Source organism: Tigriopus californicus, chromosome 4 (assembly GCF_007210705.1).
Source record: "Tigriopus californicus strain San Diego chromosome 4, Tcal_SD_v2.1, whole genome shotgun sequence".
NCBI classification, from domain to species: Eukaryota; Metazoa; Arthropoda; class Copepoda; order Harpacticoida; family Harpacticidae; genus Tigriopus; species Tigriopus californicus.
In genome coordinates, this window is record NC_081443.1 from 1,328,265 (window position 1) to 1,355,837 (window position 27,573).

General features: G+C 41.1%; 3 protein-coding genes across 5 annotated transcripts; 1 reads left to right on the top strand and 2 right to left on the bottom strand.

The window, feature by feature from the left end:
• The first annotated feature begins 492 nt into the window (after positions 1 to 492).
• Positions 493 to 7,471, top strand: LOC131878779 (catenin alpha-like). 2 transcript variants are annotated; one of them, XM_059224899.1, is made up of 8 exons: positions 493 to 875; positions 1,430 to 1,668; positions 1,728 to 1,985; positions 4,350 to 4,466; positions 4,537 to 4,788; positions 4,859 to 5,247; positions 5,347 to 6,628; positions 6,698 to 7,471. In XM_059224899.1, the coding sequence occupies exons 2-8, from the start codon at positions 1,507 to 1,509 to the stop codon at positions 7,034 to 7,036; spliced, it is 2,799 nt and encodes a 932-aa protein (XP_059080882.1). In that variant the 5' UTR covers positions 493 to 875; positions 1,430 to 1,506; the 3' UTR covers positions 7,037 to 7,471. The 2 variants fall into 2 exon arrangements, with proteins under 2 accessions (XP_059080882.1, XP_059080883.1); XM_059224900.1 differs by having other exon boundaries at positions 493 to 764.
• Positions 7,183 to 18,686, bottom strand: LOC131878778 (sodium bicarbonate cotransporter 3-like). Of its 2 annotated transcripts, none has more exons than XM_059224898.1 (12): positions 18,277 to 18,686; positions 15,634 to 15,733; positions 15,231 to 15,484; positions 10,762 to 10,887; positions 10,480 to 10,696; positions 10,143 to 10,401; positions 9,840 to 10,075; positions 9,546 to 9,768; positions 8,954 to 9,481; positions 8,734 to 8,875; positions 8,206 to 8,667; positions 7,183 to 8,121 (listed from the first exon to the last, which is right to left on the bottom strand). In XM_059224898.1, the coding sequence occupies exons 1-12, from the start codon at positions 18,379 to 18,381 to the stop codon at positions 7,468 to 7,470; spliced, it is 3,306 nt and encodes a 1,101-aa protein (XP_059080881.1). In that variant the 5' UTR covers positions 18,382 to 18,686; the 3' UTR covers positions 7,183 to 7,467. The 2 variants fall into 2 exon arrangements, with proteins under 2 accessions (XP_059080881.1, XP_059080880.1); XM_059224897.1 differs by having other exon boundaries at positions 10,474 to 10,696.
• A 3,220-nt stretch (positions 18,687 to 21,906) lies between these two features.
• On the bottom strand, positions 21,907 to 25,641 carry LOC131879363 (centrosomal protein of 120 kDa-like). Its single transcript, XM_059225664.1, has 6 exons — positions 25,484 to 25,641; positions 25,212 to 25,402; positions 23,861 to 24,880; positions 22,551 to 23,036; positions 22,380 to 22,483; positions 21,907 to 22,310 (listed from the first exon to the last, which is right to left on the bottom strand). Exons 1-6 carry the CDS (start codon positions 25,521 to 25,523, stop codon positions 22,010 to 22,012), a joined length of 2,142 nt encoding a protein of 713 aa, XP_059081647.1. The 5' UTR covers positions 25,524 to 25,641; the 3' UTR covers positions 21,907 to 22,009.
• Positions 25,642 to 27,573: the final 1,932 nt, after the last annotated feature.

Here is a 27,573-nt window from a genome sequence, read left to right on the forward strand (position 1 = left end):
TTAAGAAACCATTACTGTAAAAGGAAATTGCCTCCATATCATCAAGGTCTAACTTCATCACAGAAATCTTTCATCTAGGCTCAAAGCCCCATCCTTAGTAGTTATTCGTTAGGAACAAAGCCAAGCCAAAAAAATATAGTCCCATTATCCATAGTACTCGCCTTATTTAAGATATCCGTTTCATCAAATCTGGCTTTTCAATTGCCAGAATGGCAACAAAGATGGGTTCTTTCCAGCCCATCGGCCGATGTAAACAACAGAGCTCTCAGGGTGGCTAAATCAACAAATATCTTGCTTTTCAGCGACGGTATTCCTCGCCTATCTCCCAGAAATACCAAAATGCATCATCAATGTGATGTGATGTAACTAAAGGTATCATCAATTCATCGTATTATTCTCGCCCATCCTTGTTCAAGTTCCACTTGCCTCGTCATCCCCACCAGACTTGCCCTTACCGGGACCATGGAGAGGCTCTGATTCAGTAAGGTACTGATCTCAAAACGGCAAGCATACCAGTAGTCCTCCTCACTCATAAGTGGTAACAGCCCAGAAGGTAGAACAGGGAATGGAAGAGATGAATGGCAGTGGCCGAGGAGTGACGAGTCAGGGCAGTTAGTTGGATGGATAGAAACTGCCAGTGCCTGATTTGAAGACAGAACAGAGAAACGGACAAGTCAGACAACATCCAACACTCACATTGAGAGTTCAGACAAGTGGTGCAGCACAAAGAAAGTGATCAGTGAAAGAGGCGAGAGGCGAGAGAGGTGGGATTTCCGTGAGTTCGGGTCCTTGTGACAGTTCGGCCCTTCATAGGGTGTTTTTCATTGACAAACTTAATTATTAGCACATCGTTGGATTGGGAGGTCGATTTTCAGGTGGGTTGGGCTCTTACATATATATAAAACCAATATAACTAGGTCATAGATAATATAACCTTGATAGGCGGAAGTGGAGGTGTTCGTTCTTGGAAGTTCTGACTCATGTTTGATGATGAACTTTTCATGTTGACCCTTGAGATGATTACTATTTGAATAGCACTCATGAAAATACATATCCTCTCCGTTTTCACCTTGGATTCAATGTGCCAAGGAAACAATGGTTGATGGTCTCAGGGCGGAAGTTGGTTGTTCTTGAGGTCGTTAAACAATCCTGGCTCAATTTGAAGGCAGACAAACGGATATCAAGTATCGTACTGTGCCGAATCTTATTCTTTGTGACAGCTTTAGTCGTAAATTAGCCCGGTCAAGCCAGGAAGAGTTGAATCCAGTCGAGTTCTGGAAGGACTTCTTGGCAGGCAGAGCTCCTGATTGCCTTAGGGATGAAATGGCAAGACGAACAAGTTCAAGACCGGGATGGGCGTGAATGATTCATATTAGGAGCACGATAAGACCCAGACTGAGGTGCGATGTCCTTATCTTTTTTGTTGTAGTGGGCCCTCTGCGCTCCTGATAAGACCCGATTTGAAGTCCCATCATTGACGATCCAAGCCAAGCTAAAGTCGCCAAAATGGCGACCACTGACTTCCGAATGATGAACGCGGCCAATGGCAGCAATATTTATGGGACAACCAATGGCAATGCGGCCAGTCTGAGCATGCAATGGAATCCCAAGCATCTCGAGATCAAGACCAGATCCGTGGAGAAGACCCTGGAACCCTTGGTTATGCAGGTTAGTCAAAAGTTTGAAATGACACGCAACATGGCGGGTATGACACTGAATTGCCTTAGGTCACCACCTTGGTCTCCTCCAAAAGCCCGCAAAAGAAGAAGGGCAAGTCCAAGCGGGCGGATGTGCTGGTGGTTGCCGTGGAAAGAGCTACTGCCAACTTTGTGGACCGTGGTCGCCAGATTGCCCAGGAGAATCCGGACATTGAACAGGAGATGCTTCAAGCCGTGGAAGAGGTTCAGAGTACGGGCAAGCAAATGTCAGGCGCAGCCCGTGAATTCGCCATCGACCCGTGCAGCTCGAAAAAGCGAGGCGATATGGTAAGACACATGCTTCTCATTAGGTGCAACGCCCAACATATGGGACATGCCATTTGTACAATCCATGGCAGATAAATGATTCAGGCACAGGCTGGTGCAGTCTTTTTCTAGGGGATAAAAAGAAGCAGAACCAGGTCACGCCAATGATTTTATTGGTGGATCAACCCTCCTCGCGTTCCCAAAGGTCGAACCTCTTGTAGCCATTTTAGTCTATATTACATCAAGACTTTGATGAGTTCTGCCGGGCTTGTAAACAAGAGCTGGATACATTAATCCTTGTCCCAAACATTTTCAATCTCTCCCCAGTTTCATTGAGTATTATTCTGTTACCGCAATTCGCAAGTCAACAAGCCCGTGCGTCTGGCTTCCTTTGGCTATGAACGCGTATGGAGTGAATACGGAAGTAATTGTCGTACACGGATCGGTGCCTATTTCCTGGTCTATCTTGATTGGGTCCACTCCCTTTTTCCACGTTCAGCCATCCTCTTTTGCTACTTGCGAAGGGGTGGGTTGGGGGATATTATGCTAGCCAAGTTCTTTGATCCCTAGCTGTCTCTAAAAATGGGTCCCTCTTGAAGCATAAAGGGGAAACCAGCTAGGGGTGAATCATCACTTTTCCCCGATTCATCCATTCTTCAAGGAAGGCTCTCCTCCCCTCCCTCTTTCGGTTGGCTTTGGATCCGCTTTCCCAAGTGCTCTAGAATTTGCCCCTCGGAGACCTGAAAGGACCGTCGTGTGTCTAGAATGCTTATGGACGGCGTTTTCGAAACAAAAGAGCTTCAGAGCGTTTTACAATAGCTTGTTAACACAGAAAGGTTAGAAACGTTTCTTTCGAATTGGCACCATTAGTCTTAAGAAGAGATTGTAATAGGCAAAGGGGGAATTATGGATAGCAGGCCTGCGGAATTAGGGTCAGACAGCTTTGTGTGACACCTCAAAACTGCACATTTTTCACTATTTAATGATAAATCTTTTGGCAATGTCCAACGTAGAGATCTCGGAGCTTCCCTAAAACTTTAAAACTTGTCTCTAAAGAGAGAAGAGGGGGAATGAACCACTCAATTGGAACAAGCAAAAACTTCCGGTACGAAAGCGAGTAACCTTTTTTTTTGATGTTTTTGTGGTAGAACATGGAAGCAAGATAATGAAGGTCTCAGTTGAATTGAACAAGGCGCGGTAGAACTTAATTAGATTCTTCTTTAAGGCCATGTAATGTGTTCCAATTCGTTCCACACGGAGGGAGACATACATGCCGTTTCAAAGGCTTCTACGTGAGGAGAAATTGACAGCATTTGCCACACCTTAAATTTCAAGAGGTGTAAACGTGAGGAGAGGCAACCGAAGGAAGGGGTAAACCAGAGCGGGCAAGAAAATTTTCAAATTTCATCAGCGATAATCTTCTTCCCGATAACAATTGATCCAATGCATAGGAGGTCATACTATTATTCTGAGGAGGCTGATGCGTTGAGTGCCAAGTATTTTGCAACAAAAATGTGGTGGGTTAGTCTTATTTTATTCAACGAGAGGCGTAAAAAATTGAGCCTAGACGTAGACACACTGAATCCCATTCACTATGTGTTTGCCATCCGGTCTCAACGAATCCCCATTTTCAAAAAGTATTGCACCACTCTCCTGTAATATATAGAGTTATGGAACGTTTTTCGGGGTAGAAATACATGGATTGGTAACACGTATTTGTGGCTTTCGGAGTGGATGGTTAATGAAAGGGGATTTCCGTGGTTCGTTCTCCTCCTCGACCAGAAGTACATTAGTCGATTTTAGAACTCGAGAGGCAACGAGAGAATGGGATAGGGGCTAGTAGAGACCATTTCCACTCTTGTAAGCGATCGACGGAATGGTGAGATAATGAGGAAGAATTTCCCTAGAGGGACTCGACCACAAATGCATACTCTACTCAATCAGTTAATGAGTACATGGCTCTTTACATGAATTGAAGCCTTTGAAGGAGTGAACGTACTTTCTCTTCCCCCTCTCTTTCGAGGTGTTGCTCGTAAATCCGTCCTCGACAAGTCTCCTTCTACTTAGCCAATGAATTATTCAGGGCCTCACTTTTCTTGTGCCTGTTTGTCTTATTGCCCTTTCCCCGCCCTCTCTCTTTCTCTCTCTGGCAGATCCTGGGATTGGGGTCAACTAGCTTGTTGATACCAATCTCGCCTGTTATGTTCCAATAAAGAGATGATAAGTTCCTTGTTTGTTACCACTGAATAGTTGGGAACATCTCCAGAGCGATATCCTGTACATAGTAGACAAAAGAAGAATGGTAGATTCCAGAGGATTAACACGCAAATCTCCCTTGGTCATGATATCTTTTACACCTTACAAATGAAACCTATCTTCTTGCAGGTTCGAGCCGCTCGAAATCTCCTCTCAGCGGTGACTAGACTTTTGATTTTGGCAGACATGATTGACGTTCATCTTCTGCTCAAGAAACTGAGACGTGTAGAGGATGACATTGAGCACGTGAGTCCCTGGAGTGACGTCAAAGGTATATCCAATGTTCGCAAATGCTCAATTCCGGTTTAAATTCTAGCTCAAGTCCGTCAGCTCTCAAGCAGAGCTGATCGAGGCCATGAAGAGATTTGGCGTTTCCGCTAACGATCTTATGAATCAAGCCGCCAAAAGGCAATACGAACTGAAGGACCCCGCCATGAGGGATAATTTGGCAGCGGCACGAGCGGTACTAAAGAAGCATTCCATGATGCTGCTTACCGCCAGCAAAGCTTACGTGCGACATCCAGAATTAGCCGCAGCAAAATCGAACAGAGACTTTGTTCTTCGCCAGGTATTACGAAATGGGTCAAGAGGCCATCGTATTGGCTACTATGCACACTTAGCTGAAATTCATTTTTTAGGTATGTGAGGCGGTTAATACGATTTCGGATGTGGCTCAAGGAAATACACCCAAAGGTGGACAGGCCTCATTTGAAGGCCCTGGCGAATTGGCAGCTGCTTTGGATGGCTTTGATGACTGCATCATTATCAACCCTTTGACGTACGACGAAAGCAAAATCCGACCCTCTTTGGAAGAAAGACTAGAATCCATCATTTCCGGTTCAGCTTTAATGGCCGACTCAAGTTGTACTCGAGATGAGCGACGAGAGCGAATTGTTGCCGAGTGTAACTCAGTTCGACAAGCTCTGCAGGACCTTCTCTCACAATATATGGCCAACGCTGGCAATCGGCCCACTGACCAATTGGAAGAAGCCATTGAATCCATGTGCCAAAAGACGAGGGATCTCAGGTAAGACGGGAGTTTTACCAAGCTTAACTTTGGAGCACTATTGTTATGTTTAAAATTAACTCTTTTTGACGATCAACGTTCCTTTTTCTCTCACCCAAGGCGACAACTTCGGAAAGCTGTCGTGGACCATGTTTCTGATAGCTTCTTGGAGCCAGATGGACCCTTGATGATGCTGATTTCGGCAGCTCAAGACGGTAAAGAGCAAGAGGTGCAAGACTATGCCATCGTTTTCAACGACCATGCAGCCAAATTGGTTGAGGTGGCCAAACTGGCTTGTTCCATGTCCGTCAACGATGACGGGGTGAAAATGGTTCGATGTGCTGCGTCGCAAATTGAGAACCTCTGCCCTCAAGTCATCAATGCCGCCCGAGTATTGGCAGCTAGACCCAGAAGCAAGGTGGCACAAGAGAACATTGAAGTCTTCCGCGATGCCTGGATCAATCAAGTCCGGATTCTCACGGATGCTGTGGACGATATCACAACGGTGGATGATTTCCTGGCTGTGTCCGAGAATCATATCCTGGAGGATGTAAACAAATGCGTTGCTGCTCTTCAAAGCAAGGATCCGGATGCCGTTGACATCACAGCCGGGGCCATTCGAGGTCGATCAGGTCGCATTTGCAACGTGGTGTCCTCGGAAATGGACAACTACGAGCCTGGACCCTACACGGAGCGAGTGCATGAAGCCATCCGACTTCTGAGCAACAATGTGATGCCAAATTTTGCTCGGAAAGTGGAAGGAGCTGTCCAAACCTTGAGTGCCAACCCCCCTGGACCTGTGGACGAGAACGAATTCATAGACGCAACAAGATTAGTATATGATGGAGTTCGAGAGATCCGTCGAGCTGTTCTATTGAACCGGGGCAAGGATGTGGATATCGATTCTGATACAGAATGGGAAAATCCAGAGGTGGCCGAAAGCGAAGTCGCGTCGGTCCGACCTGATTCCACGACAACAGAGCTCGTGGATGAATATCCTGACATTTCTGGAATCACAAACGCCCGTGAAGCTATGAAAAAGCTCCCAGAAGAAGACCGACAAAAGATTGTTCAGCAAGTGGACGAGTTCAAGGACGAGAAGAGGAAGTTTGACCTTGAAGTCTCCAAGTGGGACGACAACGGAAATGATGTCATTGTTCTGGCCAAGCATATGTGCATGATCATGATGGAAATGACGGATTTCACTCGGGGTCGTGGACCGTTGCAAACCACCATGGCTGTCATCGATGCGGCCAAACGTATTTCGGAAGCTGGCACGAAGTTGGACAAATTGATTCGGCAGATATTGGACATGTGTCCGGAATCTTCCACCAAGAAAGACTTGATTGCTTACCTCCATAGAATTGCATTGTATTGCCATCAGCTGAACATCACCTCGAAAGTAAGAGCAAGAAACCCGGAGAAACTTGGAGCCTTATACTAATTATTTCGATGCATTTATTCATCCTAGGTCAAGGCTGACGTCCAAAATGTTTCTGGAGAACTGATCGTGTCCGGTTTAGATTCAGCCACGTCTTTGATTCAAGCGGCCAAGAATCTGATGAACGCCGTGGTTCTTACCGTCAAGACCTCGTACGTGGCCAGTACTAAATACGGTCGGCTGAAGGCTGAGCCAGGCAAGACCCATCCCGTAGTGGTGTGGAAGATGAAGGTGCCAGAAAAGAAGCCATTAGTTCGTCGAGAAGCTCCCGAAGAAATCAAGGCCCAAGTTCGAAGGGGATCGCAAAAGAGGCCAGCCAACCCAATCAAGGCCTTGAGCGAGTTTCAAGGACCTGATGACGCGATATAAGAATTAAGGCCGGAAATTCGTGTTTGATCTCTTACCTACAATTCAGTCTGTACTTAATGCGTTATTGTTAGGGCCGTCTATTTTTGTAAATATTTCTCGAGCAGCATCCAAGGTATTGGTGCAAAATATTTCATGACAACAAGACCTTTTGCAATTTCATGTTCCACATTTATTTACAGGCCTCACAAAATCATGTTTTGTACAATGAATATTCAAATTGTTCATAGATTAGAATACCGTTATTATCATTATCGTCGTTTGATCGTCCGGATCAGTCTTCCGCGAGATTCTTTGACTGCATTTTTCCATGGAAATGACCGGCAGAAACTATGTGTACCATACAATATATACTTTGCTATAGACAAGACCAAAGTCGAAAGTCCTTCAATATGATTTGTTCGAATATTAAGAAAATAAAAACCGATCCACTCTCAATCTTTCTCCACCGCTACCAGAGTGATATTCACTTTTCCATTGTCGTTTTCCTCGAGCTCAATATCGAAAACCTCATTTGGCTCAATAAAGTCCATCATATCGTCATCCAAAATAAAAGTCAAGTTCCTCCTACTCCTTTGGAACAAGTGTTCAATTTGACTGGGCTGAATTTGGCCCGGAAATTTGGCCTCCAACCGTCGGATAAGACCAATAACCGTCTTCACGTTCAAGTTCAATGGAGTGAACACATTCTGATGATTCAACTTCACGAAGATGAGATGCTTGGTTGCCTTGGTTTGTATGGTCGATCCGGCGGAGATGCTTTTGCCACGTGGTCTGACTCCCATCGCTGAAAACTGTTTAGCTTTGACCTTCAAATTACTCTTTGAGTAATCCTCCAACTCCTTGATGAAATGGGTAGTCTTTTCTTCTTGCGAACCCAGCAATTGTCTGACTTCATCATGAGGTTGGTCTGAAGGGCCATCATCTTCATCCCAATCCGATCGATGAATTCGATCGAAGAAGCTACCTCCATCGCGGCGTGTCTTGTTGGAACTTTCGGGAAGCAGATCATCCAGTGCTCTCAGTTCTCGTCGGTTAAAAATGCATTCCAAGAGCTTTCGGATGGCGCAAATGACCACCAACATTACCTATGCACATAAAAGGCAAAACGTTTGAATCATTTTTCGTCACCCTTATTATGGCGCCAAAACTCGGTCGGATTTTTAATTTACCGGAAAACTGATTGAAGTGGTCGGATTGTTCTTGATGAGCCAAAGTGACACCAAGGAAAATAGCTGGATTACCGTGAACAAGTGCACCTTGTGAATGGGAACATACTTCAAGAACGCATAGTCAGGCTGGTATTTCTTGGGGATGAAGAGTAACAAGATTCGATCAAAGAATTGAAGCCCTTTCAGAGAAGAAACTCCCATGAACAGGAACACACCGAACAGCACCGGCATTGGAATTAAGGCCAGAACTGGAGTGATTAATGTGGAGAGACCAATGCACACCCCAATCAAAATGGCTGTTACTCTTTGTTCCCGGATTCCTAGAAATTGTGGCTTTTCGCCTGGAGCTGAACATTCGGATTCCTTGGCTAGCGACTGAATATGATTAATGGATAGGACGGTAGCTGCCACGAACCAAGGTAATCCAAAGACCGAGCATATGATTATGATGAAGGCCAAAACCTGAAATTTATGTATAATTAGGATTTTCTTTGACTCTGGGTACAATTTATGTTAGTAGCGACTTGCCGTCAGATCAAGGTGATATCCACATCCTTTGACTAGCTTGTGTTCTTTGCGATTCACAATCACAGCTGTGATTTGCTGGTCCATGAAGATCAAGATAGTAGCTAATATGGCAAACACGGGAGCCAGAACAAAATCCACCCAACTAGAAACATCGAAAATAGAATTGATATATGGGCCTCCGCCAATGTACGTGGGTCAAACTTGAGTCACAAATTCGTACAGTGGGTTGGCTCCAACATGGTCTGGAAATATCAGTGCATGTGTAACGATCCAATCCCGCCCTTCCCATGTAGGCTTAAAAGAGTCCGGAACAACTAGCTTCGGGGTCCCTTTCACTTGAGAGAGGGCACTTAGACCTGTCATTGACAAGATGGCAATGATAACAGCAAAGTCAGAGAGAAAACTTCTGATCTTCCCGGGGAAGTAACCGGTATTCCTAAAGTTCTTCAAAGTAAAACTTATGATGAAAGTGCCAAAGAACAAAACCAAGGACATGAGAAACACGTTCGGGTCATAGGAACAGCCGGGTCCTTCCAAGATACCATTATGGTTAAGGCAATCGTATCGTGTGATATTGGACCACATCAATTTACTCTTTTCGGGAGTGTTGGGGCCAACTTCACATTGGCAGGAAATATCATCTCCAGGGGGCGCGAAATCTGTTTGTTGGCTGATGCCGTACAAATTTTTCATGGCATTAAAGATGAAGATGAAGGCAATCAAGGTTGCAAATAACTCCTCTGTAAATCTGTAAATGTTCCAAAACTAAGGTTATCATTGGTATTCTGGCAATGAAATCGATCAGAACAAACCTTGTGATGTAACAAACATAGGCACTAGCATCAAACATAACTAAAAGGAAGAGAATGATTCCGACCCAGATACCGATCCACAATCGGAGAGAGAGGTAATCCCAGTTTTGATCATTGCACAACGAATAAAGGATCTTTTCAAACACGTAAACTGGTCCAGTTGAACCCAGAATGATTAAAGGTTGTCCGGCAAATAATCCAAATAGGACACTACTAATCAAACCTGAAAAGGCAAGTCCCTTTGTACACTCGAATTTGGTCTTACCCCTACAATAAAGAGCATTTGAAAACTACCAGAAATGAGTGATTCGATGGTGGCAATTCGATTTTCCGTGGCCTCTCCCAAAAGTCCGCCAAATGCCACGATCGGTGCCAAGCATGCGAAATACAGAAATAGAAAAGAGGAGATGCATTGAGGATGGAACCCATCCCAAAGATCGCTGAGATAATGAGGTTTTTTCCGTTTGATGTCTTCAATTAGGCCTCCGAAGAGCCTTCCGCTTCTCACCAATCCTGATTGTTCCCTCATTCTAAAATCAGAACATAAGCTGCTCTTTAGACATGGGATATTGGACTGGATTTTATTTAATGTCAAACCGTCGATCCTCATCAATTTCCTCCATTTCATCAGTGATCTTGGCAGCACTTTTATTAGCAGGTGGCTCAATCATGTTGGTTTCAGTGTCAAAGTCCCGGGGTAGAATTTTCAGCCCATGAGTATAACCATCAAAGGCATCGAGAACGTCCTTAGAGGTTGGTGCATTAAATATGGCAGCGGCAAAGTTTTTATCCGTCATGGCCGTGGCCAATGAGACACCCAAACTGGCGTTTTTGAAAGGAGTATTATCGTCAGGTGCTACGGGTATGATAAGGATAAAGATGTGATAATCGAGTGTATTGATTTTGACTCGTCCTTTTTTTATCTTACAAGTACCGCTCTGAGTTATTGGGGCCAAGAAAAAGTAGATGTAACGAGTTGGAATGTCCACTTCCGGAAGATCCCCAAGAACAATCGGCTTCGCCATGCGTATAAAAACTGATATAGGCTTTTCTATGAAACCCACCATTCCCTCCAAAATAATGAAGGCTTCACTGCCTGGGATGATTTTCTTTTGCAAGTAGATATTAACTTTGCCGTCGTCAAGAAGTCCCTAGATAAGTGGACAAAACCTCTTTGTAAAAAAAAGTAAAAAGGGGATCGAATTCGTCAAAATACCCTTCCACGAGTCCCATTTGTCGCTGGTTGCGTATCATCCAATTGCCTTGAAGCTTGGAAGGAGCCTCTCCGACTTCCTGGCTGAGAATTGCCTCGGCTTGGTACCCTCAATCCACTGGCAACAGCCTACAACGTGAAAACACAACATTAATAAATTGGCTCACCTTCTGTAACCCTGGCATTCCTAAGCACCTACACAATTTGCATCTTTCACAGATTATGAGAAAAAAGATCTAACCGAGAAACAAGCTAACCTTGTTTCCTTGTTCCATAGCATGTGTGGCATTCCACGTCAAGTGGGTACACCATTACGGCACTTTGTCTCAGAATATCATGAAATTTTACACGGTTAATGCCTAGGTTAAAGTAGGTTGCCTTCTAAAATTTCAACCTCCTGGAATCAATATGGCATATTCTAGGGCCATGTCTATATTAGGCCAAACTACTTGGCCATCCGTGTTTTAGCTATTTGCCTTTTCTTCAATAGTTTTTCTTCGTGTTGGTAACTATCCTGATTCCCAAAACTAAACTTCATTTGATTCAATTTGTTCTCTGCAAACATGAAAAAATCCTTCGGTGAAATAATTTGATCTTCATAAGGTCTTCGCAGGCTCTCTTTCATTGCTTGTCTTTTTACTGTACCGCCTATTCCGTCTGATGGACCCTTCCCATGGTTTGCCGCAAAAAAATGCTATTCAGCGTCAATTTCGAACTCGTACTTATTCATGGAGAGATTGAGAAAAGACTTACAGTTTTTGTATCGCGCAGCGCAGCCATCGGAGAAAAAGTAAATCTTTCTGACATCTGGAAACCTTGATTTCAGGGGATTTATCAACATTTTTTGGTAGAGGTGAACTGCAATGACGTCATGAGCATTGCATTCCGATATTACAGTATACGAGGCATGTTCTAAATCGCTATTGTCAAGCCTAAAGTAATATACCCAAGGATGAATTGTTGCTTGAGCCGAGTTCCAAAGATATCCCTGAGCCTCCGCGTCTTGTATTACGAAGGAATAGTCCTCCGAAAAAACACCAATGGCAACGAATTCTCCTTTGCCGATCCCACGATTGTCTCTAGATATTGCGCTTGAACTTTGGCAATAAAAAATCATGCCTCGCCAATAGCAATACTCGTTCGCAAAATTTGTCCAAGAAATCGTCCAGAGACAATATCATGGTTTTAAGTTCCGACCTGTCTGTTGATGTCCATTGTTTGAACTAAATAGAATGAATGCCTTCAAGCTCATACGAATTGATGAGTTCCATTTTGAGCTTGTCGATAGAAGGACAACTCTCACAAGTTCTAAAATAACAACGTGGCTGTGCAGGGTTACAAACAATATAGGCAATCACTTCATGGTAGGTTGCAATTTCAGCTATCTTTAGCATCTTCGACCCAATCATCATAAGTTTCACATTTTGGTGGATTGTACACACACAGACGCTGTTAGGTTAGTGCCACTAGCGCCGGCAAATACACATTCTTTGGGAACAAGCATGGCGAATTTGGAGAATCCAACACTCAAATAAGGGTGCGCTTCCTTGAATTTTCTGTAGCGTTCTTTCAAATTGTTCATTTCTGGAGACTTTCTTTTTCTTTTCCATTTCGTATTACAATACAATCTTTTTTCCACGGCATCACACGACTGACTTCATCACATCGGTAGTAATCAACCATAATTTATTTCACATCCTCCAATACAATTTTGCCTTGTTTAGGATTCGGAGATGCAAGAATACCTTGCTCATTTAGCAACTGTCGGACTTGAACTGCCATTCCCCTTGAGCAACCAAATTCGTTCATCTTCCCTCAAATACTCATTCATATCACTGGCAAATATCGTAAGTATTCGAATTTGTTCCGAACGGACTGATGACTTGTAGTTTTCTTTTAATGCTTTTATCAGTGTAGGGATGCAATTCGGGTCACATTTCGAGAATTTCTCTTGCGACCGTAGCTTGGTCCGGCTACCAAATCTAACTTCTTTTTCACATAGGCTTCAACTCTACTTCTTTTTTCTGGCATGTAACCCGAATTTTTGTTCGCTTTTCGTTTGTCAAAACGGCTCTCACCTATCAACGAAAGAGACTTGCTTAACAAATCAAGCTCGCCATCCCTCACAAATGCTTTTGAGTCGTCAGTGTCGGCTAGAATGGCATTGATGGGAAAGCAATCCTCCGATGATTTTGATTACAATTCGTCCTCATTCTCTTGTTCAGGGGGTGATTGTGACAATCTTTTTCGGCACGAAGAGCACAGTTTATCATATTCCGATAACTTCCCTTAAAACTTTTGCACAAGCTCTTGGGAACATTCCTCAAGTCTTTTGATTGCCCGATTGAGAGACGATTTTAGCGCCAGTTCCATGACTGCATCGCTGCAAAAGGTTGCGTGATAGCGCCTCTAAGATGTGAAAGTAGATTACCTACGCTCACAAAAGTCTAAGCCTTGACGTGGAATGCCCCATGTAGTCCTTTTCCCTAAATTTTCAATCAGAAGTGGAATATAAAATAAAAGATGGCAAATAAATTCATGGTAGAACATCTGGTGTGTATTCAATCGCATTGTATGTTTGTGCATGGGTAAGGATCGTTTGTTTTGTAGAGATTTAGTCAATAAAACCATTCAAAAATGAAAAAAAAAATCGCATTAAAGGTCAAAAAGAGAGAAAGATGCAAAAAAATGAACATTACAGATATTCTCTCTTTTCCTGACAGTGTCATGAAGTGATGAAAGAGCAAAAAATGTCACTTTCCCCTCTCCCTTGCCCATGTACTCTGACTAATTTGTACATCGATTAATGTCTTCCACATCAATTTAATGTGAAACCAGATTCCAATGTGTCTAGCCTTACTAACAGCCAACTGGTGGGAATGCATTGGATTGAAAACTCGTTCAGTCCCACATTTAACCACAGCACCCAATGACGTCAGATCAGAGAAGTCGCCCTCTGAAAAAACTTTTATAGACTCCGCTACTAATGATCCTCAGTCCCCAAGGGTGGATGATTTGGTCAAAACCCATTCTCGCGTAGCTTATTCTTCACCTGGGCAGATCTACCGGCCGACCAAGCTTTTCAGGGGGTTTCAGGAAATTATTCTCCTCCGAGGAAAAAATGCAGTCATGATTCTCTGCCTAATGTTCAAGATAACGAAGACATGTTTTAGACCATTCGCTGCGCTATCACTCTCCAAGAGTTGATCAATTTAAGAGCCTACCATATTCCTGCATACTAAAGTACTTCGAGCATTAGATCGTGGTTCCTTATCTCCATTTTTGTTTTGCTAATCTGTGAGCATTGAAATATTGTAAAGCCTACTTTGAAACTGCATTGTAATGGATAGCCAGAACTTTGAACCCTTCTGCAATCACAAACATTCTTGCTTATTTCAATACAGACATTTATTCCTTGAAGATCAAGTGCTAAAAGCAAAATCTTAATGAAAATTGCAGAAGATTCTGCCTTTTCTCTCCTCGTGCTAGTTTTGGTAAAAGCATTCTTTTTTTGACATTGAAAAACAACCTCAAACGCACAAAATAAGCTCCTATAACCACAGGTATTCAGAAAAATGAGCTTCAAGTTTGAATGGCCATGATTTCTTGCATTTCAATTAGAAAAATGACCAAAAAATGGATGAGTAGCGTAAAAACCAGTACACAAAAATAGAAAGATCAAGCCAGTAACAGTTAATGGCTTTTCAGCACAGCTCTAGAAATCCCTATGCCTTCTTTTGATCTGATGTAATTCTAATTAACAAAAAGACTTGAATTACTGACTAATATTTGGATTTTTTTGCATATTCATATATAAACCTTGAAAAATCATTTTCTATTTTCTTTGACACCTGAGAAGGAAAATGCTTGACTTAACAAAACAAGAGCAAAATAAATGTTAAAATGCTAGACTCCTGTACTACGCTCTGCACTCTTCACGGTTGTTTTTCTGCACCTAAACGAGGCAGAGGGCGTTGTTCAACAACCTGAAAGGTCTATTCCAATGGCACGTTTGGACTTTGGCAGCCTCGAGTGCTATGTCTACATCGTTATTCAACTGTATTTTACACATACTTAAGGTGTTTTTTTATGAAGCACTTAAAAGAAGACAAGCAATTTGATTGTGCTTCACTGAAAAACGAGCACATAAATAATTTCAGTGTGGCGTTTGCCATGAAGATGACATTTTTATTGCGGTTGTAATTTAAGATTATGAATCTGCTTGCCAAACAAGTATGGTTTCATTGTATGATGCCAATTCTTGAATGTTGTTTCGTGAATGCCAATTTAGAAGGTGTTGCATTAATCTTGGACTCTTATGATCTGGGAGAAGGTAAGGCAAGATATCGTATCTTCACGTTAAGAATTTAGGCCGAAGTCAATCTTGGATGATCAATAATCAAAATTGATTGATGCCTGTTGTAATTATGGATTGAAAATTATGAATGGAACTAAAGTTGCATAATCCATACCTTATTTTCCAGCTTTTGAACCAACAAGTCCTTTATAACTTTGGAGAGATTGCCCTCCACTTTCCTGGGACCCTCAAACTGATGCCGATGCTTCTTTTTCCACAACTCTTTAAGTTTCACACTTTGATCTTGAGTCACTCTTTCCTCCTGCATAAGCTGGTAGTTGACCAGATCAATGAGATGGCTGAAATCCTTCGCTTCAAAGTCGATCATAATCAAGCCGCTACGAAAATTTTGCCTCAGCGACAGCCAGCCTAAAAATGAGAACAAATCCGAGATATATACTCATATTTCAATTAAAATGATGGGACACTCCAGAGAGAATTATAAGGCTGTTGAGTTATACATCTGACTGTCTTGGTTTTTTTAAGCCTGCCCAGTTCAATGAATAATTGTCACTCACTTTCCAACGATGGGGTAGACACGTGGGGTCTGCTCCAACGATTGCCTTGCTCCAAAACGTCTTCCTCGTATTTGATCCATCGCGAAACTTCTTTCCATTCCTTGGGTTAAACGAAAAAGACAAAAAGTGAGCTATCATTAATTGTTCTGAAATTTGACAGGGCTTCAATAACAGGAACAGATTTCAGTTCCCACTCTTTTGGCCGCAATGAGTAAATCATTACTCAACTATTCCTCATTAATAATTAAGAGTGATGCTTGGGACACTGACTTTTCACAAAGTAATTCACTTGCCAAAAACACAAAATATATCATGTACTTCAAAAGGCTGTGCACCATACAATAGAATCTAAAGCCATCCAGTTTGGTTATAAAAGATTATAAGTGAGTGCTGAATGTGTTCAAAATTGACTCAACAAAATCATGATTTAAGAAAGTTATCATAAGCTATTCAACAGTAAGAGCTTTCAAAGTAGTGTCTTCGATGAGATTATGAAAACTCACTAAAAGGCAAAAATAAAACCTCCTTTCAAGGATTCTTTTTGTGAAGAATCCTCAAAAGCTATAAGTTTCTTTCAGGTGGTCAGAGAGAAAAACGAAAAATAAAGGCTGCTTTGGAGCTGAAAAAGGAGAACGAGAGAAGCGAGTATTTTCCGGTTTATTTTTGGTCGATACATAATGTAAACACCACTTAGAGGTCTAATGGGATTACACCCCTTTTGAAAGATGGAGCGAATTATTGTAACTTCGTTGCTACTGCCTTGAATTTCGATCACGTCCTTCATGGAAGTTTCTTAAAGTTATAACGTTAATTGAACAAATCATATCTTGCATTATACTTTGGTTAACAATGCGTAACCTTTACTCTTGACCCTTGAATGTATTCATCCTATTGCTTAAAAAGTCGAATTTGACAGGTAATGGAAAATAACACAATTCATAATTTTTACATTCATGTCTCGGTCGATGTCCGATTTATGAGTATTTGTTGGTTTATGACTATTTTTGTCATTCCGGAAGTAGATTATGCTTTATTTATATTCAAATGCTTGTCAATGGGTTGGTCATAAAAATATGGGTTTAGAGAAAATACGAAAAACTTAACGTCCCTTACAAATTATACTGAATATTGTTCTCTTTGCTTTTTCATTTGGTTTATGGTGAGAGCATAGCATCAAATCCCTTTGATTTCTAGTCTGAATGAGCTCTTTTCAACAGACAACATTTTTTTTACATTACCTGCATTAAAAAAATACATTTATTCAACTATTTTCAAGTAATGGTTTCGTTTGCCGAATTTACGAAATTTGCCTCCCGTCCTTTAGTGGTTAATATGGGATTTTGATGTTCAAGTTTCTCTCCTAGGACTTTCTTCCTCTCTCTAAACGCTGAAATTGTGATTGCCCACTCCATTTTGAGTTCTCTCACCGTTGATCAAACCGCAAAATAAAGTATTTATTTTCATGTACAATTGAGACAAAGCAATATAATTTAGGAGACAATATTTTTTTGATAAAAAAAGATGTTTAGGTTTATTTTCAACTCGTTGGAACATGTTCTTGATCACTTTTTTTTTTTGGAATATTAATTTCGTACTCAATGGGAAGCTCGGAGTTGATCATTAAAATTGATCATTTTCTTTGTCCAAGTCACTCATCTTTCTTTTGGGTGTGGTTTCAAAATCCAGTTCCAGTATTGTTAAATCAAACACTCAAATAAGAAATCAACTACGATTTTTAGATGAAAAAATTAAATGATTGCTTGACCTCTTTGAACCCATCCAACTTTTGGAGAAGTCGCATTTTACCATCAGTCCGCACCAACCCTAACACCCGAAGAATCATTTTGACAGAAATAAATGACTTTGACTATCATCTAACCTGAACAAGAAAGGTGTTCCATTCTAGCTCATCAATATCTGCATGATTTGTGGATATTTATTAAAGTTTTGAAGTTGAAAACCTAAAGCATCTGAACAAAATCAGTGGGAATGCTCGATTTATTGGCTCTTGAGTGCCCGCTCTGATCGAGATACCAAATGTTGTACGCTTCGGGTGTTTTCAAACCAACCAGATATGTTGGGCAAGTAGAGAGTGGGAATTCTGCCTCACCCCAAGGAGATCAGACAATTCAAATCATGTTGTAAACTGGTTTTTGAGTGATAACCGACTTGATTCTGAATTTCTCGTTGATGGAATTCCCAAAGCATGACACCAATTTACTGGCTTCTTGGGTTGGGTTTGAGAGACTTTAAGAAATTGTCCTTCAAAAGAGATTGACGTTTTTAATAACTATCTTTGACATCGAACTAACTCCCTGTAAAAAAAAACGGAACGCACCTGAAACGACCAGGAAAAGAATCGCATGAATTAGCGACCAACAAGATAAATGAGCCGCTGGACAAGCAAAAACTGGTATGTTGCCGATAAATCGTGACTCATTTGAATACACATGCGAATTGTGCGAGAAGAACAAATTGGAAGTAACATACCATAGCATGTCGAGTTACGACATGCTCGTAAGATGAGAGGCTTACATTTCAGGCGACCAAGGGTCCTTGAATGACATGTGTTCCCAAATCAGGGGACAATAATCTACATGCCTGGAAGGGTCATGGCTAGATTGACCGTTAAATATTTATTACCTGGCATCCATCGTCGTACTTGTAGAGCTCCAGCAACTCTGTGAAAATCGGCGGGGGATCCACGAACACCAAACTGTTTTCCCCGTGGAGTGGGGGCGAGTCCATGATGTCCTTGAAAATATCAATTCACACTCAATAACTTACACCGCACTTTAAGCCGACCAATGAGTGGCGATCCCTGAGCTAGAATTGAGCGATCAAAGATAATGAGACCTGTTCCCTTCGGTCTCGTCGCCAAAACTGACAATAATAGTGAACAGTGACTCGTGCGGAGGGATAAACGCAGAGACCCCCAAAATATCTGGACATGAATGAACCAAAGAGATGACTAGAAATGTCAAAACGAGATTGGGATTTTATCAAATATACGCATGTGTTGGTATGGCCGATATTCCTTAGTATGTTTGCGAATCATGATGGAATGTGTAAACCGCCTTGGTCAGATTTTATTACAAGAGGAACACGAAATGAACATTAGTTATCTCAAAAATGTGGGTGGAAATTTCGTTTCTGCTCTTTGGAGGTTTATCATTATAACAAGAGTGAAGTTCACTAATCATGCCAGTTAGCTAATCGAAAAAGAGATGGAAGAATTCAGAGAAAGGTACAAAACTGTATTCGACGGTAGTATCAAGTGAAACTTACAAGATTAAAAGTAAGTGGCACACCATTTTTTAAAAATCCTCCAAGAAAGCTTCAGGGCAAATACAAAGTACGCATGTGACTTATCTCTCCATGAAACAGCAGCAATACGTTCTACTTAATATCACATTTTTGCACCTTTTTCTCATGAATTTTTGAACCTGAGATATGTCTTTCTAAGGTGTTTTTGAACTTGAGATATAGGTCTTTATAAGGTACTCATTCTGCGATTAGGCTTTTTATCAACTAACAATATAATTTTCGCTTGAGCACTGCCTTTTGAACAAAATATCGTCGTTGAGCTAAAACCTATGACGCTTAATTTAGTTTCTTATACGGTGGTTTCTTGAAGTGAGCCCTTGCATCTAAAATATATGAGTTGTAAATACATGTTACCATACTCTGCGATTGAGAATTTTCTTGTTTCCCTATCTCGTGGCGGCTTTGGGCTCCAGTGAGCACTTAATTGAAGTGAATAATTTATCAACGGATTCTGGTCATCCTCCTCCTCCTCTTTGCCAGTCCCTTTAAAACTCGGCACGTAACATCTGAAATAGAACGGCGTTTAAAGTACGTAGAACTGTACATTAGATTTATAAAAAATGGGGGAAAACCGTTTTCTACATGCGTCCCCATGTGTTCGTTGAAAGATTCGATGTTCAATAGGACCCAGGTTTGACATTAAATTGTAGAACTTTATGAATATTTTGACGTATTTTGAGAACGTCAAAGCAATTCAGAACTGATGCTATTCTCAAACTTGATCGTTTGTCGACGTAGACCCTGCAAAATGGTTTACTTTCCAGCCAACTTTGAAGTCCAGTTTTGAGAGAGAGAGCCATAACTTAAATTTCTATCGATGGTGTTTGCTTTCCTTCACTTAGATAAGACTCAAACTTAGGCTTTTGGAAACCTGTAAATCATATGCAATGAAAAATAACCCCGTCAAAAGGCATTGGCACATTAATAAAAAAAAAACAATAACTACTTCTTACATGCTCGGTTTACTCACAAACTTTCCTTTTTGTTGCCAAGCAAGAAGTAAACGAACTTGCTGGTTTTAAGGCTCTTTACAAGAAGGCTCTGGATGGACGCTACCCAGTTTGAAAATCCAGTAAGCACCTGAGCCAATGAATTTACATTTTGGTTAAACCTCGCCATCCAGGCAAGAGCTTTGACCAAACTAAGCGCAGAGATTGATAATCATGATGGGCTGGATCATTGGTTGAGTATAATCCACTGAGTACATAATGCCCTCTGAAAACCCCCTAGACCCTTTCTAGAAACCAAATGGCTCACTTTTATCCTAGGACTGTCCTCATTCAAGGCAGAATCACATTTTCTTGATGAAAGCAAAAAGGCAAAGATGAAATGGACCAGGTTAGTCAAAAGCTCGAGCCCGATGTCCAGGCATCTCTAAAAAGGCTAATTACTACACCTCGAAAAAAAGGTAAAACGTGGAAAAACTTTATTTTCATTTTTTTCCAATTATATGGAACCCCTTTTTCCACTTTTATCAATTTTTCGATCCCTTTTCAACTTGGTTTCACATTTTAGAACATTTATAGCCGTTTACGGTTGGTCATTTGGATCCTTACATGTTCCTTTTTTATTTATTTTACCTTTTTGAGTACCTTTTTTTAAATTCCGATCGGCATGATCAGATGAAGAGCTAAACCCCCCAGCAACTTTTTTTCGAGGTCTACTATCAAAACTTCCCGTGCCAACACTGAATTTGGAAACATTGCTCTCATTAAGAAATATACCTGGTTTGGAATTTGAACGTGTCAAGTGACAACGTTCTAAACTTTGGGTACATTTTGTGCAATTTGGGCTCTACTCATTTTTTTGAGAACACAAAAACTGATCTTGGCGCAATGAGATGTTCTCTGGCAACTTAGGTTGTTGATGTTGAGTATTATGAAAATGGCCTGAGTCTTATCAAGTCATTTAGTAAAACTCAAGTCTTCTGGAATAAGGCGAGTCTTGGCTACTTGTTTCATTTAACTGGCGAATTGTTATTTTTGGCTCATGATGTACTAAATTGTGCAAGCTACTTCGATTTTTGGCATTTTACTTTGCACTCCGGGTACGTTGATACCACACAACTCATATTTTTAACCAAGGTTATCATCCTCGTCATGAGACGACTTCCATTACCAAAAAGTGAAAGTCAAAGTCTTTGTTTCAGCGAACAAAAAAAGTCATGATACCCGAGTAATTGTACTAGAATTCGTTTGCAGCATTACCGATTACCAAAACTTTCTTGCCAGCATTTTGACGCCACTTGCAAAATGCTTGATTAAAGGGGCTCTTCCACAGAACCCCGTGAATGGTTGAAGGAATATTATGCGTTACTGTCGGTGGGTGTTAATTTCTTGGTATTTGCTAATTTTCTGAACTTTATGCTTACCACGACAACCGTTATGTTGTATATAATTTGATGTTACTTATGTGATTTAAAAGTTCTTGGTATTAAATGAAGACGAACCTTTGTTGTATCAATAAAAGTCCGACTAAACCCCATTCCTTATACAATTTCAATGAAGTAATAGCAGAAACATGCAATTAGTATGTATAAAATGTGTACTGTCCTTCCGTTATCTTGATCGGATTAGATGACAAAAATTTCGGTGCACTGCTGATCCAATCACAAAATAGCACAATACAATCGTACTTGAGTGCGATGCACACGCTGATTCGGGCATATTTTTTCAGGGGTCGTGCTTCCTGTTGGACACATATTAGAGAGACCTGTCGAGAGAAGCGACCAAAGTTCCTAATGACACAGACCCCGTACAATAAGTGATTGAATCAGTGGATCTATGCGTGATTTTTCTTCAATTAAATGAAGCCCACATTGGAACATTCATTGATGAACGTTGTGTCGCTTGGCTGTCAGGAGCTCTTCAAGTTTGTACTCTGTCCTTTTTGAGTAGCAGGGGCCTCCCTTCGAACTGCACTCAAAACCTACCAAGCGAGAGACTGTTGAGTTTTGAAATTTATTTCGCAACTTGGAAGCTATTCCATTGACTATTTGGAAATTTTAACAATTGACCTTTAACAAATATTCAAGTGCTGATCATTCGTACTATAATTGTTCTGGTTGCTTTTCGGCTTGGGAAGACGACATGATCCTGGCAATACTGGCATCAAGCGACTTGATAGCCTCAGAGTCTTCTGAATAGTTCCCCGTTTTGAGCAAAATGCGTCGATTCTCTCTCAATCGAAATAATTCGGATCCCGCTGCGGACGAAGAATCCCGTTCTGTTGTTTTGGGTGGATTGAAAGGACATTCGTCCTCTTTTTGCGGAATTTCTTGTACTTTGCTCGTTTGCTTTGGACTTGCTTGTGGACTTGGCAATTCGATTAAGGTCGGACGAGGGGGATTACTTGAAAGAGGAATTAAACAAGAACAAATGTACATAGTACTCTTTGGAATTTTTCACATTAGACCTCACCGAAGACGCTGAATCTCGTTTCGAGCTTCTTTTAATTCATCCAAAATTTGACGCTCCTGCAGAGATTTGACAGCTTTAACCTCATCTTCGGCCTTTTCCCAAGCCTGAAAAACAATAAATGAGAAGAATCTGATGATTTGAAATTGACCACACATGAGAAATTTAACTCACCTTCTTGTAACTTTCTTTGCTCTGCGCGAGTCTTTGAATATCTCGCTTCAAAATATTATTTTCAGTCTCAAGTTTATGCTTCACGTCTTCCAAGGTTTTGTTTCTCTCTCCAATGGCTTTAGATTTGACCTCATTGGCCTTTAGATTGCCGTTTTCACGCTCTAGTTGGGCCAGCTTTTCCTTTAAGCTGTTATTCTCAGTCTCCAAGGATTCACATTTCGTCTTCCAATCCTGACTCACCGCCTTCTTTTGCTGATTAACTTGAGTTTCTCGGACCTCTAGGATCTTCTCCTTCTTCAAGATTTCGCTTTCTTTGGTAATCACATCTTTCTCACGTTGCTCCACTTGAGCTAGAGCTTTCTTGAGACGCTCTGCCAACTGTGAAATCTCGTGAAATTTTTCTTGAAAAACACTCTCACGCTGTTCTTCCCGTTTCCGCCACTCACCAGCAAAAACCTCATTATGATGAGCTTCGACTTCTTTCAACTGAAATTTTTTGAATGCACATGTGAAAATAGACAACAGTATTGAATAATGGTTCTTGTACAGCTTTTTTTTCTCGCCCAGAGATGTTTCATAGGTTTCAAGCCGCCCGATATTATTAAATGGCTCCGCCGTGAATTTTTGAAAAACTACTATATCTATTTTTTTTGTCAAATGCCTAAAAAGCTTGGGAGCTACTTGGCTTGAGCATTTTCATACCCATTCTTGAGTGGAGATATATCAAAGAGTGCTTAATTATCATGTCAAGTCTCATTCACTTCTTTTGGCTATCATAAAAGCAAAAATTGAATAACTTTTTGTGTTACCGAGTATTCTAACTAGCCGTAGCATTATGATTTTTTTTCTAAAATACAACTCAAGCACAATACCAATCATTGTGAATCCGGTGGACTGTTTGACCCTATTTTTGTTTAGGATTGGCTAAAAATTCCAAGAAAGGTGTCTCGATAAGGTATCATTTGCCCTGCTTTAGGTCTAAGTATTGTTCTGAAGAGGAGTGAAATAAGGTAAAAAATGAAAAAAGTATCTGTTTCTTTAGGTACAACTACTCGAAAATCCTCAAAATTGGCCTCATACATTGCGTCCCTAGTTTTCAGGGTGGGAAGGATTTCCGGGATTATCCCATCACCAACCATGCCTATCAACTTGGATTTATTATGGACAAAAGATCGACCAATTAGAGAGATGAGAGTACAAAAGACTACAATAATATATAACTCACTATTGCCTTGACAGCCCTGATCTCCCCTGATTATCACCCACAAGCTCAGTGGTGACCGAGTTATGGTTGATAGAATTAGACCTACCTGATCTTGAAACTTGCGCTTTTGCTGGAGTTTCCAAAGCTCCAATTCTGACACTGTTTCTTCTAGTTTACGTTTGAATCCAGTTTGAGAAGACGGATCGGCGTCTTCGAATACACTTGGTGTAATTTTCGGTCTGGGAGAAGGCGTTTTCATCACTGAAATTTCTTCGTCTACATCTCCTTCCTCTTTCCCGGTTAAATCGACAATTTCTTTGTCTACGATGACTTCCTGTTCTAATGTGTCACCATGAATGAGTTCCAAACCGATCCCTAGTAAAGGTTCCTCAGTTTTGGAGGTGGATGATCGGCTTTTCTTCACATTTTTGGACCCAAAAAAGACCAGACTTTCCACTTTTTTCGGTGATTGTCGAATTGTTGAGGCGTTCACATGGAGGAAATTCGGGAAATGAATCTTGACCTTAGCCAAGCACTGTTCTCCGCATAAGAGGAAGACCTTCAAAGGCCGGACCATTTCATTGAAGTACAATGCCAAGTCCTCTGGGTTGGTCTTGAACTTGGCCCGGGCAATTTCCGAGTCTATTTCGGTTTGCTTGAGGTTGAAAAAGTAGTTAGACTGGACGTCCGCCCCGAAAAAATCGAAGAAAAAGTGAAACCGAGGATTATCGGGCAAAACTACATCTTTGGGAATAGCTTTAGCTAAGTTCAAGCCCACAATAAAGCGATAAACGAAGTAGAATACGTCAGTAGCCCGGTCTTTGTCGCCCAAAATGAAATAACCGTGTTCTTCATCCAAAACAGGCTGGAGGTGATTGGATAAACCACTCGAGACCTCAAGGATTTCGGGCGACTCTTCTTCAAAAACCAGATCGACCTTGATTTGCGGACATTTTTCGGGTGAGGCCATTGTCAACTCGGGCACGGTCAGTTTAAGCCAATGGCAATGGTAAGCAACTAAGGAATCGTCATTGCGGTAAATCGTGTTGGGTTTGGCCTGAGAAATATCGATCCGACAAAACCCCAGAGATTGACGATCGGATTTGGAAGGTTGAATACAAAAGGCCTGTAACAAAAAAAACTCCATTGAACATATATGGTTCTCGAACTAAATATGTGACAAGAGATAAGGATACATTTCTGAAAGGTTGCAAGAAATATCACTTTAGATTAAAATCAAAGTATTAACACCAGCAATTAAGGATTTAAATTGGATCAGCCTAGCCTTCTAGATCAGCCCGTCTTCTTTCCAAATGTTATGTCTCGGCCACAATGACACTCTAAATTGGCCGTGCTCAATCGATCTTGCTCCAAGAGAGCGCAAATCTGGATCTGAGCCACCATGAAAACTTTTTCCCGCATCCCAAAACTCTTCTTGAAACTTTCTATGGTGTAACCTCAATGTGAATGCAAGTTTGCCCTTGACGAAAGTCTTGAAGTTGACCCAAAGTGATCCGCCAAGCCAATTCTTCTTGAAACAACGGCCTGTCCGTCCATTCCAAATTGGCCGTGCTCAAACGATCTTGCTCCAAGTGAGCGCAAATCTGGATTTGAGCATCCTCTGACAACAATCGCGGGAAGTGGCGACCTACAACGAGAAACAATAGGGATGGATTGAAATTATTATAGCCCAGGTACCAGGTAGGCGTGTCCGATCCCAACCACTTACCTTGATCAAGGTAGAGAATAAGCAAGAGTTTCTGGTCCATGAGGTCCACTAGCGCGAAATTGGCGAGGTAGATGTTTCCACCTTACATAGGTTCTTTTTCTTTGGCGGTGTTGGAATGTTGTTTTGACCATGAGAATTTTGAGTCAAGCGCGGGAGCGCGTGTGGATAGTGTTGCCAGAAAGAGCCTAGGGCTATATCTATACTCTACATGCACGCCAGATTATATAGGGAAAAGCATTTCAGGTAGAACTACGATTATTTCATGAATGTCAATATCAAACCGTTTTGAAGAGGGTTTTTCATGGAATCTTTAGGTTACATTTATATCGATAGGTGACGAACAAGTACTGTTCTTATATTTGGGTAATATCGGCATGGTTTGATGAGTCACCCGGGCACGTTATGTTCGGGCTGAGCGAGAATAATTCAAGTTGGCCTAACCTGCTGGTTTTGCTCGTTGCGCTTGGTTTGTAAATCGTGCTTACATTGATGATGAATCAAAACGGCCAAAACATGCATTTAAGAAATCCGTTTTATGCCATTAAATGTGCTTGAAACTGGTCAAAATGTCCACTTGAATATGCTTTTTAACCGAAAATATGAACTTCAGTATGCATTTAGAATCCAAAATATGGAATTTAAAAAAAAAATAGAAAAGATCAAGAGACAGGCAATTGCAAAATTGCACCTAGCATAATTCATAGTAGCGGATCATCTACAGTAGGCCAACCTAATCTTTGGTCAAAACCAACCGTATTATCTTTGCCCCAAAAGCCCTTCAAAGTATTGGCGTCCCGCCCCTTTGTCCGGCTCCCAGCCAAATTCCATCAATGATGGAAACTGATTAAGGATCTGCTCAATCTGGCTACCAACTTCACTGCAAAAACTATGAGTTCCATCTTCACCTCTAACCACCTGTTTTTATAATGCCTGTGACTTTGCACTTCAATTTTCCGATGTCCATTGACCCAATTCAAGTTCAATTTTCTTGTGCTATCATTTTCTAGTCAACTACTTTATCCCTACCTCTATTCCCCCTCTATCCCTCATTCTATTAACTATTTAATTATGATTATTTTTTATTGTCCACCCTAGTTGATACATTTTACGCATTGACAAGACCAATAGTCGCAATAAATGATAAATGAATAAATGATAAGTATGTTGAATGCATATTTTGACCAGTGTTTATGCATATTGAATGGCGTTTTTTCATAAGATTAGATTAGTAAAATATCTTCTTATATTATTCAGATTATCATTAACACACGTGAACATCCTAGGTCTCCCAAGAAACAAGTCCCTTTATACTATACAGTGCATTCGTCGTTCCTCAATAAATGGAACGAATTACAGTTACAATTACTTTGGTCAAAAATAGTAATTCGTTACACAACCATTACTCAAAAAAAGATGTGATGACGTTACTCGTTGCAATTACTTTTACTTAAATTTGAGGTGACCAATATCTTATGGTTTTTGCCCAACCAAGACTATATTTCACTAAAGAAATTGTGTTTCGGGCTTCAAGCAGTCCTAAGGCGTTAAATTTGAAGACTTCGTGTCACCTGTTTTCAAAAATGAGCATTGGCATTCAATTTTGGCATAGTTGTTCAAAATGTATTTCATTCTAATGCTTTGAGGAGTCAAGATTGGGACCCTAGATGGGGTTATGATTGTTGAGGGTTGAAACAATGTCGCAAACGACATGAACTCATGATGGAAAAACAGTATTAGCCATTGCCAAGTCAGTGAAGCTTCCTTGTTTAATGTTTTAAGTCATGGAAATGTGGAGTCTTGGTAAATTTAATGCATCATGCTCGAGCCAAAGAAAGAATTTCCTTGTTGCACTGAATCAGGTCTTCAGCCCAAGGGAATTTGATTGAGAAGTTGTGAACAATAAAGTAGCAAATGCAATAAGATTTAAATCTAAGAGCTGAAGAGATAGACTTCACTCTTCAGATAGGTAGATTTTGAGTGTGTATTTACAGATCAGGATTCACGAGGTAAAGTGTATGAAGTAACATTGGGAGAGTACGAGCTAGACTCAGGAGCGAGCACATTTGGTGTCACAAAGGAAGTCGCCACAG

Excerpts from the sequence above, each read along its gene's own strand:
- LOC131878778 (XM_059224897.1), bottom strand. The coding sequence starts at position 18,381 with ATGGACTCGCCCCCACTCCACGGGGAAAACAGTTTGGTGTTCGTGGAT. Across the intron at positions 15,485-15,633 it reads GTCTACCCCATCGTTGGAAA|GCTGGCTGTCGCTGAGGCAA; the intron begins GTGAGTGACAAT and ends TCTCATTTTTAG. Across the intron at positions 10,697-10,761 it reads CAAATGGGACTCGTGGAAGG|GGACTTCTTGACGACGGCAA; the intron begins GTATTTTGACGA and ends CCACTTATCTAG.
- LOC131878779 (XM_059224899.1), top strand. The coding sequence starts at position 1,507 with ATGGCGACCACTGACTTCCGAATGATGAACGCGGCCAATGGCAGCAAT. Across the intron at positions 1,986-4,349 it reads CGAAAAAGCGAGGCGATATG|GTTCGAGCCGCTCGAAATCT; the intron begins GTAAGACACATG and ends ATCTTCTTGCAG. Across the intron at positions 5,248-5,346 it reads CAAAAGACGAGGGATCTCAG|GCGACAACTTCGGAAAGCTG; the intron begins GTAAGACGGGAG and ends CTCTCACCCAAG.
- LOC131879363 (XM_059225664.1), bottom strand. The coding sequence starts at position 25,523 with ATGGACCAGAAACTCTTGCTTATTCTCTACCTTGATCAAG. Across the intron at positions 23,037-23,860 it reads AGCGCAAGTTTCAAGATCAG|TTGAAAGAAGTCGAAGCTCA; the intron begins GTAGGTCTAATT and ends AAAAAATTTCAG. Across the intron at positions 22,484-22,550 it reads GCAAAGAAAGTTACAAGAAG|GCTTGGGAAAAGGCCGAAGA; the intron begins GTGAGTTAAATT and ends ATTGTTTTTCAG.